At 41.9% G+C, this 12,450-nt stretch overlaps 1 protein-coding gene across 2 annotated transcripts in view; it reads right to left on the bottom strand.

Annotated features, from left to right (window-relative positions):
• The window catches only part of SPI1 (Spi-1 proto-oncogene), a 23,277-nt gene extending 17,891 nt beyond the window's left edge, over positions 1 to 5,386 (bottom strand). Inside the window, exon 1 of one of the 2 annotated variants that reach the window (XM_006034649.3) lies at positions 5,114 to 5,386. In XM_006034649.3, coding sequence (XP_006034711.1) covers positions 5,114 to 5,158 — 45 coding nt within the window. In that variant the 5' untranslated portion in view covers positions 5,159 to 5,386. The remainder of the gene's footprint in view (positions 1 to 5,113) is intronic. The other variant, XM_006034650.3, reaches the window with a different exon arrangement.
• Positions 5,387 to 12,450: the final 7,064 nt, after the last annotated feature.

Raw genomic sequence — 12,450 nt, 5'->3', positions numbered from 1 at the left:
GGGGGGGGTCTAGCTTTCACTTTCTCTGCAGTTTAACTCCCCGTGTTTCCTTTCTATAAATTCATACTTCCTGGCAACAATCATATCAGCAAGAAAAAAAAAAGAAATATCTAGCTTTATGTGAACCATACAGCTTCTTTTTATCTGAGTCATCTGAGTAACCAGTACTCATTTTTTTCCGAGTGAAAACATATCACATTCTAACCATAAGAAATTCTATTGGAATACTAAAAATTATACCAATTATTTCAGTTAAATATCTTTGTTTCCTCTTACTCCAATTACTTGAGACTTAAGAGTTGTCAAATCCTCAAAAGCTAAATGCTGTACCATTACAACATATTTAGACACAGGTAAACAAATTTCAGAAGTTATAACCTACTCAACAATGTTAAAAGTAGCATCCTGGGCAGAAAGGGCAGCCTCCTAGGTCATAAAAAAAGAAATTATAATGCTTTACAAGCTTTACTATCACTTCTCTACAGAAAAATCCTTTGGTAAGAAGGACTAAACAGAGGCCCCAAAATAGAGATGCCACTACTAATTTCAGGTAAGGTAGAGAACATTTCTATTTCCTTGTTGATTCTTCTTCCATAATAATTTTCCTTTCTGCTTGTTATACCCCACAATAGCAAGTGAAGTGAGAATGGAAACACAGTTTGTTACCTGATGATTTCTGTTCTGTTCTGGGACTGACCTCTCCCAAGGAAGAGGATCCAAGGAAACTCCAGACTCATGTGGACAAGTCTGAGCTACCATCTATAATTGAGGAAGATTGGTACTGGCCATATATCTTGGACAAAGGAAAAGGTAGGACTCAGAAAAGAAATCATCAGGTAGCAGATTTTCCATATTCTGCCATTTCAGTTTTAGTGCGGTTTTTGAGAGCCAGTAATCTCTCAAACACTTAGACTTAGGAATTAATTATTTATATCTTCTGAAAGCTAATGGTACAAGTTAAGATGTGTCATCTACCAGTAGTTCTAGCTGTAGTGATTCTCAAGATGCAGTCAATTGAAATCCAAGAAAGAAATAAAGTAGGAGTAAAACAGATAAGAGAGAAATTAAAAACAGATAAGAGAGAAATCAGAATAATAGGAAGACTCTGATGACAGACTCACAGAAATTACAAAAACTCAGTGCTTAGAAGTTAGGTACCTAAATAAAACCAACATATTTTTCAGTTACTATGCTAACCAGGGTCGTAGCAAGGTGGGAAGCAAGCGGGGTGACTGCCCTGGGCGCTGAAGGGACTCCAAGAGGTGTGCCCAGCTGGGGCGGGAGACGGGATGGAGCTGCAAGCGGCTCATTTGGAGGGCCATGGAGATGGGGGTAGGGGGCTCCCACCACTGTGTGCACCCTCGGGCAAGCATGGGGTGCCATGTGTCCCCTGGATCTGTGCATGGGGCGAGGGCAGGCTGCCACTGTGGGCTTTGCCCCGGGTGCCAAACTTAATTGCTACAGCACTGATGCTAACTGATTTGAAAGGTACTGTGCATGCACATCATCACTGAGTATCGGGCTGCTTTTATTTAGGTGCCTAATTATGGATTTAGAAGCCTGACTTTAGGACATCCTATTTTGAAAGTGTGGCCCTTAGTTTCTCTTCCTTGTGGTTAGTAAGACTTCCTGCCTTGAGTTTCCTTCCTGATTGCTCATTCCTTGGACCAAGACAAATATCACTATTAATCTTTTATCTCATGTATTCTGTAATAATCTGCCCGACAAGGTACTTAATATTAACCACTTTTCATTGTGGATACCTTATCTGCATGGCTGGGATAAAGGATAGATGACATTCTACAATAAATGAAAAGACTTTTTTGCCTTTTGTGTACTAAGATTATATTTGATGATCTGTATCATACAGAAAAGATTGGAAGATTTATTTATCCTTCGAAGAAAACATCTCAAAGATCCCTCCCTAAACCTCAGTTTAGTTTTTGCTTTAAGCTTCATTAGAATATATATTTTTCTGTTGTTAGGAAAATATAAGAGTTTTCACTGAACCTCCTTCCCCTTTAGGCCCACCATGTCCTGCTGTGGCAACTTGGCCTCCCCACAAATACCCACCGTGAGCTAGCCTACCTCTGGAACCCCCCCACCCACACAGCCACACATTTCACCAGCTTGCTTTAAGTCATTATTTATTCCATTACAAGCATTGATTTGACAATTTTCTCCAGACCGGAACCAAAAAAAGGCATGTGTTAGACTGTAGTCAGGAGACTGTAGTCAGGTAGTCACGTAACTAATTTTAGTTTATGTGGATTATGATAATTCCATAACCTATGAGAAAGAGTGACAGGAAGTTTTTTCAGAAACCAATGAGCATCTGAAGCTCTCCTTTTCTACCCAAGACCATCTTCCTGTCACAAACAAATGTTCAGAAAATGCATAAATCTGCATATGCCACTGCTATTATTAAAGGGAAAGTTGCTCCACTTTATCCCTTCACTCTGCGAACCTAGATAAAATTGTTGTAATAACAGGAAAGCTGTTTAGATGGAGGTCACTGGGTATCAGTGAGAAGGGTCCAATTGAAGGGATGCAACTGCATACCAAAGATAACCTGAATATTCTTTCCTGTGACTAAGATTTTGTCAGATGATTTTAGCAGTTTATAAATTAACTGAATTCTGGTTTATTTATTCTTTATCATGACATAACTATTCATTGGTAAGTGATGCAGAAATACCCAACTTTTCACGATTTGAAGCTGAGACATGTTTTATGGCCAACACCAGCTTTATTTGCTTGGAAAAATATAGAATAGACTTTTTCTAAAAAGGATGAGAAATTATCCTTTAGGCCATCCTACACTGGAAATGCAGTTTTGCTGAACAGCTGTATCTGAAGGTTTTTCTTACTCTGTCTCTCAAAAAAAAATCACAGCAAAACTGCTGACTGTAGGTGGCTGCTTATGGCTTGGGTATCTAGAGAAAAAGGATTGACCGTATCTAAAGAAAAAGGATTGACCTTTTAGGGATTTCTGCCTTAGTATTAAAACGGCTGAATCCTCTAATGTACTGGAGGACACTAGTTTGATTCTTCCCGCTGTGTCTCCCATTAATTGTTTAACCATCAAAGAGAGGTAACTTTTAAAACAATTTCAACCAGCATTTTCCAGACTGAGGCTAATAGTTTTCTTGCAGAATCAAGAGGGGAGACAGTTACAGCCCTATCTTCAACTGAAAGAGGAGGGGCAGAAGAGGGAAGTGTTGAAGTGTCATTTCACAGAAACCCTCTAGTTTCCACAAACAGGCTAATTTCTGTCCCCAAGAACAGCCCCAGTGGGCACAGCTATTTATAGTGTTGCCATGTGGGCTTAAATTTTTGCTGCCCAAAACAATGTAATTCAAAACAGGTTTAAAAAACGTAGAAAAATGCAGAGTTCCCCCTTTTTTGAGCATTTTAATCGCCTATATATAAAAAAATAATTTTTCTGTCAAGTGTTTCAGTAAGATATGAAGCCACTTTCACTACAAATCCTCCCCCTGGACAGGCTTATAGATAACATTCTCATCTGAAAAGATTAACAAAGAAAGTTAGAATTATGGCCTGACGGTGTTAGAATTTCACTTCATCCACACATGGGGATTTGAGAATACAAGAAAGACTCCAGAGAAAATCTGTTACAGGTGAATGAGATCTTAGATTAGACAGGAGAACCCTCTTATTTAGATTTGGGTCATTTTTGTGGCAGTATTAATGAGAGAATGTACAATTATTAAATGACCTGAAAAAAAGCCTAGAAATTACTTTATAGAGAGCGACAGAAATTGAAATATTTTATTCACTCAATTCCTTTTCAAATTGTTTTTCTGACAAATTCACACACAGAAACACTGGACTATGATGCTGGCAACAGGGTGCAGTAAAAAATAGAATTTTATGGGCTTCCACTTTAAAGCTGCTAATGGACCTCGGGGCTCCAGTCCGAAAAATGCTGCCACAGCAGGTGCAGAAAAGGTCCTGTTGCAGTCACAAATATTTTGACATCATCATGGATGCCAACAGCTAGAAGCAATTAAAAGAGTTACCTTTTGGAAGGGTAGGAAAGAGACGGCTTTAGCTTTCCTTAAGGGAAGCATGTTACAAATCTTACTAGAGTGACTCTGGGACTTCACTGTATCTCCGAAGTACACATGGCACTTACAGTAAAGTATCTACCAAATAAAATACAAAGTAAAATTCCCTTCCAAAGTAAAAGCTGACTTCTCTGGAACTTCTGCAGAGTCAACCAGTTTACCCAGGGCCACCACCTACCCATTCCACTTTACAGACTTCTCATTACAAAGCTGATATTTTTAATTGGAGATTAGTGAGACAATTTTCTTAACAAAGTACGCTTCCCCAAATAATTTGAAAATAACATTGACAATATAACAAAACTTAAAGGAAAAAAGGAGAGAAAAGTTCATATAATCATACATGAAAAAGGTGCAACTTTGGAAAAAAATGAGGGAATTAATTGACAGTTTAATTCTGAGCAGTCCATTTGACATTTTTATAGTCCAAACAGAAAAATGTTCAGCTCTGCTTAACACAATGGGATGGGGCAAAGCAGCAATTTGAGATTACCCCAAGCACAAATTCTACTTTTACTTAACCTAACAATCAAAAATGTGAAGGTACAACAGAAGATCTAGAAAGGCTGAATCTAGAAGTCAGACTTCTGTCTCTACAAATAATACACAGCCTTGAATTTTCCAAAATATAAAATCAGCATTTGTCCACTTTTCTCTCGCTGTCTGGCAAATATTTTAAATATTTAAAAGCACATTGAAATATCTGTTTATGAATAATTATAACCTCAAACAAAACCTATTTTTATATCACACAGTCAGCTTTGGAGAAAAGTCTTCCTGGCTTGTTACACTAATAAAATAAAATATAAGATTAGTGTATGAAACCAACTGTAAAAGTTCAGAGAGGAAACATTAGCTTCCCATTCATTAGAAAACTTGTCACCAGCTTATATATTGACTTCCAGGCATTATTCACACAAAGAAAAAGAGGCATTTTCAAGTCGTAAATCCAAGTTTGGTTTGCCTTTTGTCGCTGAACCCAATGAGCCGAGCCCTAATTGGAATTAATCCCAGATACTCACAGGGGGAATGAGGGGGAATCCTTCCATTTTGCAAGCTTGCAACATTCAGCCAACTTCTTAGCGAATGTTCTGACTTCAATTTTCAAACATCCAGAAAACTGACTTTAAAAATCACATCAAACAAAAAATACAACAAAAATGAGATCCTTGGACTCCTTGAAGTCCCCGTACTGTGATGGATCTCAGGATGGGAGAAAGGCCCTACCACATTTTCATACTTTTCTCTAATAGGTTCTGAGGTGAGGTCCTTTCCTACTTGTATCCGAAGTTCCTGATTTTATCAAATGTCTGTAGAAGTGAGATAGTGCTGGGGCTCTATCAGCTCAGCATGACGTAGGCCTCACCCCTTTGCATAAATCTGAATTCAAGAAGCAGGAAATCTGTCACTAGGCAAGTACTTACTACATAACGAACAGGACAGCGCTCAAGCATGCTCTGGTACAGTGTATGATCAACTGTGAAAGACTGAAGTGCCTTCATACAAGTAGAGTTTGAGGCATAATGGAGTCACTGCTGTGTAGTTTAAAGCAGTAACACTAGTCTGCATTAATGTCAACCCCTAAATCTAAAATGACAGGAGTCTGAAGTTTGCATTATTACCCTGTATTACCCTATAACAGTATGCCCTGTTTTGGGATCAGGCAGCCACACGTGCCAGTTCTGCGATACTCACCAGGGGTGGGGGAGGCAGTAGTGGGCATGGATCTGCAGGCTCAACAATATGCTCTAACTTTATACAAAGGTTTGGAGAGAAGCCTATGAACAATGTTTGATATTTTCTACAATGGTGTGCACCTTGATCTCTTGTACATTTCCTCCAGACCTCTGTTCTTAATGGACCTAGAAAGAGGAAACCACCTGGGCAGCCGAGCTCTACTTTAGAAGAGAACATTTAGTGGTAAGTGGAGGAAGCTTCCTTTTTTGTCCTGGTGACACTAAGGAAGAACCCAAAGATTCAGATTGGAGAATTTTCCTGAAGAGACTCTGGTCATTTCTCCTACCTGCCCTCACTCTACCTCTTTGTCCCACTTTTTTCCTTGTAGTTGGCTTCACTGGAAATATGCATCCCATCATTGTGAGTAGTTTAGGCAGGCAAACGAGAAGGCCACTGGTGCAGGATGCAGGGTTTAGGGCCTTGTAGCCTGTGAAGAACTCACATTCTCTCACTCTGCAAAATACCTCCTCCCTTTGCAGTTAGTGGTTCACATTGTGGAAAAGTGAAGTTTGGTCAATTGGATTGTTCCCCTTCACTCTATGCTCCTGTGCCACAGGTTCTGCTTTTGGAAGTAGCCTGCTCACCGCTTACCTGGGACTGTGTGAAGGGGAATTTCAGCTAGTGCAAAACTTCCTCCCTCATACACTGGTAAAACCAAAGGCTGGTCACAAGTTCCTCTCTTTCCCCACCCTAAGGAACCCCAAAAACACTGTTAGCATTGGGATTGGATCAAGCACAAGGTGGGAGGGAGATTAACCCCTGAAGTTCTGGATTTAGTTTTTTCCATATTGACTGGTTCATAAGCATTACATCCTTATCTTGCTAGCACCAGATAATCTGATACTTAACCTAGAGGAAAACAAGCTACTAAATAGTCAAGTTGGGCCATATTTATCTCTAAAATAAATTCAAGGCTCCAAGTTTCTCTCTGATAGGATAGTGAAGAGAATGCCCCCAGGTAAATAATATATTTTAGTGCCAAGAGATGCTTTTAAAAGGGGGAATTACATAAATGGGGATCAGATTTAATTACTGAGAGAGAGATATAAAACTAGCTAAAATCAAATGCAGAGTCCTCCTTAATGGTTCATTGTCAAGTAAGATCCTGTAGGGGTCTAGTACTATTAAATATTTTCATAAATAACTTGCAGAATAAAGAGGACAGTTTATTAGTCAGATTTATTACTGGCACAGGGCTAAGAGGAAGTCAAAAGTATTTTGGAGAGTAAACAAAAATAAAGCATAGTCTTGAGAATAAATTGTCAAAATTGTCAAAATCAATAAAGTTAAATCAGTTAAGTGCAAGTTGGAAGGAGCAGTGAAATACGTAAGTCTTGCATATAGATAACTGGTTGGATAGTGTTTAAAACAGATGATAAATTGAGCTAAAGTAGTCAGTGTCACTATGATATATATTAAATAAACCTGTGTACAGAGGAGATATGTTGACTGACTATGGTGAAATATATGTTAAACAGTTACTGGATGATAAAAAACACTAAAATGGTGTTAAATGGAGGTGTTTTTCTACTAAAAGGGTAATATAAAAGTATTTAGTATACCGGTGGTACTCCAGGGTTATTGCTGGGATGGGAAATTGCCTAATAAGGATTGATTTTTTTGCACAGGATTCACAGTACACAAAAGAATATTAGAAAGGGACTAGGTAATAATTAGCTAGTAAATAAAGAGCATAATAAGACATCATTAAGCTTGAGCAACAACAGAAAATATATTAGAGATATAAGAACAATTCAGCAACTGAACAAGCCAGGGAAGGTGATAGAATACCCATCCCACGCCCCTATTAAATCAAATTGGTTATATGTTACAGGGTGGTTGAATTATCAATTTATAATACAATAAAGCATCATTATACAGAGAGAGCTTTAATGAGGTCATCTACCAAAAGTACAACAGACGTACTTCATAATCCTTTTTTCTCTACTGCCTCTGTCAACCAGCTCCATGGAAGAGGTCAAAGTGCTTATAGGGTAATTACCAGAAATATAATTTTTCTCTTTCTAGCTGCCTATTCCCATTGCAGACCATCTCACGTGTTATTTCCATTTCTCTCTCTCTCTCTTTCAAGTGTAATATGTCAAGGTATCTACTATTATAATTTTGTATTTATGCTGTTCATGACTGCCGTAAAAAGTGTACAGTCTTATGTTATATGTAACATAGGGAGAACAAGTGGCAAGATGAGTAGGGAAATGAAGGCCAAGGTTTATACAAATTAAGTGAATCAGTTTCCTGGTTTTGCAGTGGGATATTTCCACCTTTGTTTGTTTATTTGTTGTAATTCCTGTATTTTCATATTCATTTAGTGTAGCATTTGGGCAGACCTAGACAATTAGAAGTAGGGATTTTTTTAAGGGGGAAAGTGAAGTTGCATGGAATACTGGATCAATGTTGTCATTTCAAGCAAGTATGGGAGAAAGTACAGAGGCTTTTATTCAAGACAACTACAAAGGATTCCTGAAATAAACTGAGCTGGCAAAACACATGGTCCATGTTGGTAAGTGGTAGAAGATAAGAGCTGAGTTTAAGGAATTCTAGATTTTAGATTCTTATTCTAGGATTCCTAGATCCTAATCAATTTCTGCAATCTAGACACCTTTTCTCAGGAGGGTGATTCAAAGTGGCATAGTTGGATGCTGAAGTGCCCTATAGACTGAATGGGGAGGACTAGGTGCCTCCCAAGTGTGATTTAGATCACCTTGTCACTCAGCCAGGAGGTGCCTACAATCAGTCAATGGGAAACACTAGACACAGGGTGACTCTGAATTCCCAATCCTCAAGTTTGATCAGAGGGGTGAAATCTATCTGAATCAAGATGCCTAAATGACAGCAGCATTGAGTTCAGTATAAATAGAATTAGCACCTGTTTGCTCTTGAGCATAACCATTAGTGGTATTGTCCACCTTTTGCCCAACAGCCTAATGGTAAGAGTACCTTCTGCACTGGGCCACAGAGTCACAGCAGGACGTGGGAAATAGGAACGTAAGTCCCTTCAGGGTGAGTAAGGCTGAGAAACCAGATATCTGACTTTCCTGGAAAAAGCCCTAACCATTACATGAGTGCTGAAAGGTGGGTGGCACTGGCCTTACCACCATATCTTCTGGCAGTGGCTATGTGTTGCTTACTGAGCTACATATATACCCTCAGAGTACTGTTTACTATATATGCTCCAACCTTGTCTAAGGAATCTGGGGTTTAGGTGGAGTTTAGATATCTCCTGTCAGTGATCTGGATTGCACCAGAGGTTAGATGGGAGCAAGGCAAGTTTGGATAGCTTCTGAGCATGCTGTTTAGGCACCTAGGGTGCATCCCCACAAATGGGAACAAAGAGGAGCAGTACATAGTTGTGTCACTGCTCCTGCATGTTCCTGCACATACACTCTGGTGCATAGCAAATTAGCTCAGGTGGGGTAGGGGAGCCTGGGGCCAGCACCTGGGCAGGCCCCAGCAGCCTTACCTGGGGCTCTGGGACCTCCTGGGGCTGCAGCAGCAGCAATCTGGGCACACAGAGGCTGGCCACCAGTGTGACTCTGGCCAGCCAGGCTCCCATTTTGGGTGGTGCATGCTGCAACCACGTGCCCAGCCCTGCTTTTTTTTGGCACTTTTTTTTCAACACTGGGATCTCCCAGTGTCAAAAACCCCCATTGTATTACAAATTAGCAGCATGGCGAATGCATGCATGTGCAACATGTGCAGTTTGTGGCTCCACAGACAGGTTTGTGGATGTGCCCTTAGGGATCGTTTCAGGCCAATAAGGAAATACCTAAGTGGTTTTAGAACTCCTGAGCAGAGTAATTTTTGATCACTTTTTGTGACTTGAATGAATACATTCTGCCTGAGTCTGGTTTTGTTACCTACAAAATGTATTTAGAGGACTATGTAGAGCTTTGAAGACAAGGATAGGTAATTTCAACTTGATATAAAAAAAGGTGTGGAGCCAGTGAAATTACCTGAAAATGGGGACAACAGTCTAAGCAATGGGGGAGAAAAATGAGTTCAGCAGTGGTGTTTTAAATAAACCACAGGGCACAAAGCCAGTGAGTACTTCTGCACACAGGTACATAACTGTACCTGTGCATACCTAAGCCTAAGTCCTAAAATTAGAGCCCAGCAAAAAATGGCACGGGCAGGTGTGTCTTCCTGTGTTTTAGCCCAATAGTCTAAGGGTTAGGGCACTCGTCCAGGGGGTGGGTAAGGCCCAGGTTCTAACCTGGGGTGGACAAAATACAGCCCCTGGGCTGGATCTGGCTCACCAAGTGATTATGTCCAGCCCACAGCAGCTCTGTCTGTAAGGCATGTGTGACTGATCCCACTACTCCCAGGTGCAGAGGTGCTGCCAGGTGTGCAATGCAGCCCACCCTATCCTGTATGCAGCTCTCGGGCATGCTGGGAGCAGTAGTCCGGGGGTGGGCAGCTGGGCAGGGATGGTCAACTTGGCTTCCTGGCAGCCCCTGTGGTGCTGACTTGCTCTGCCCTCATACTTCGGCTGCTGTTGTCGGTGTCTCCACTGCTTCCATTCTGGCCAGCCCCACTGCCCAGGCAACTCCGGCCCGTCCACGCCACACCACCGCTGGGGGCACTGGATGAGTTGGGCAGAATCTCCATGGATATCAGCTTGGGACCCCTGCAGGAAGGCTGTGTTTGGCTGGGTGGATGGGATTGGGGCAGGGGGGTGGATGGGATTAGGGCAGGGAGTGGTACCCAGGAGCAGGACAGGCAGCTGGGGTCAGAGCCAGGATCGTGGTACAGTGACAAGGTAGGGCTGGGGCCCAGGGCACAGCCACAATCCACTCCATGCATATTGTCTGAGTAGAAAAGGTGACCAAATGCTCAGCCCACATGCCAGACCAATGCAGAACACGAGAGCAGGTCATGTTCAGCGTGTGAAGAGCTCGTGATCATGAGGCTGACCAGCTCGTGATCAGACAGCCTTAACAAATCAGGAGCTGCAGGAGAAGCGTGACTGCCTGGCCAGCAGACACACTCTCTTAACTGTAAATCAGCAGCCTCCTCTGATTGGCTGAAGAGTTTATAAAAGGGGCAGCGCGCTAAAGCGCAGGGGCCCAGGGGGGTTCCACACAGGCCCTTGGATAGGACTGATCACCCTGTCCAGGAATCCGTGTCCCCATGGCCGAATAGTACGAATAGTCATACTAATAGTCACACTATGGCTATTATTTCACCGAATAGTGAGCTCTCCATCCGCACGTACATCGGAAAAAGCAATTGCTATCTCCTACCTGTCATTTTTAACTACTGCTTCACCACTGTCGTTTTGTTGTGTAACCACTGTTGAAATCTTACTGTAAGTAAACGTTAAGTTCAATTTTACTATCTTCCAACTGAGTCCCTTTCATCCCCGGCCTGTCCATAAGGCGGGTTGGTCATCCACCCGCCCCCTGGTTCAACTGGTAAACTGCCTGGTGAGTGCTGCGGTTGCCGACACATATCCCTCCAATGGGCGCCATTTCTGCCCACCTGTCCTACTCCTGGACACCAGTCCCTACCCATCTGTGGTCTCATCCTATCCATGCGGCTGAGCATGCCCTGCCCACAGGGGTCCCGGGCCAGTCTCCGTGGAGACCCCACCCACCAGCTCCATCCAGTGCCTCTGGTGATGGGTACAGGGCAGACAGTCCTGGGGCCAGATAGGATCAATTAGCATTCGCCCCCACTGCACTGTGCAGTATAAACAGCTGTAATGGGGGGCTAAGGCCAGGTCAACACCCTGCCATGCCTGACCCTCAACAGCTCACTAAAACTCCTTAAGTGGCCCTCCAGCCCAAATAATTGCCCACCCCTGATCTAGCCACACTCCTTCTCACCCAGATAGGGTTTGAACATATATCTCCTTGACTTAACAGAACAATGCTCTAGCCTCCAGGCTACAATTATGCCTTTATTTGCTAAGCCAGGATATATGTTGTTTGATGCTCCTCATACACAGAACTTATTCCAATGTCAAAAAAATCCCAACCCCGTAAGTACTTTGAAGCAAATTAAGAGAGCCCCCTGCATCATTGGGAATTTGGGGGAAGGGGAAATTTCCAGAAAAAATTAGCAAACATTTATTGTAATAAAATTACAGACATTCCTATTCCTAAACCTCATCACTTCATTTCTGCATGCGTGCCTCAAACACATTTTAAGCAGCCCCACCCCCAAACTTTACCCATATAATCATCAAAACATCTCTAACCACAAGCTACCAAAAAAAAAGGTTTCATCTCACAGCCACATCACAATGAGGTCCCTTTACCTCAAACCTTACCTCTTTCTCGCAAGGTAATTTTTCTCTGTACCAAAAACCACATATGCTATCACTGCCTCCCTGACACTTTTCTTGAGGATTTTTATCACAGACAGGCTCTTATATTAAGTGAACAGCTGAGTTATGATGATGAAGCAAAGCCTCTCTGCCCAGTAGGATCCCATATATCTTGCATACATTTCCCAGAGCTATGTTGCCTATAGAACTTATACTCTTTAGAGCTGAAGTGGCTTGTTATACCTAATTCTGTCCTCAGAGCTAAGGTGTTAGATGGGTCCTACAGATATTCCACATCCTCACTGGATCTGATGTGCCCATCAATTTAGC

Source organism: Alligator sinensis, unplaced genomic scaffold (assembly GCF_000455745.1).
Source record: "Alligator sinensis unplaced genomic scaffold, ASM45574v1 scaffold686_1, whole genome shotgun sequence".
Classification (NCBI taxonomy): domain Eukaryota; kingdom Metazoa; phylum Chordata; order Crocodylia; family Alligatoridae; genus Alligator; species Alligator sinensis.
Note: the sequence above shows the minus strand (reverse complement) of the source record. Positions and strands in the feature narration are given on the sequence as shown.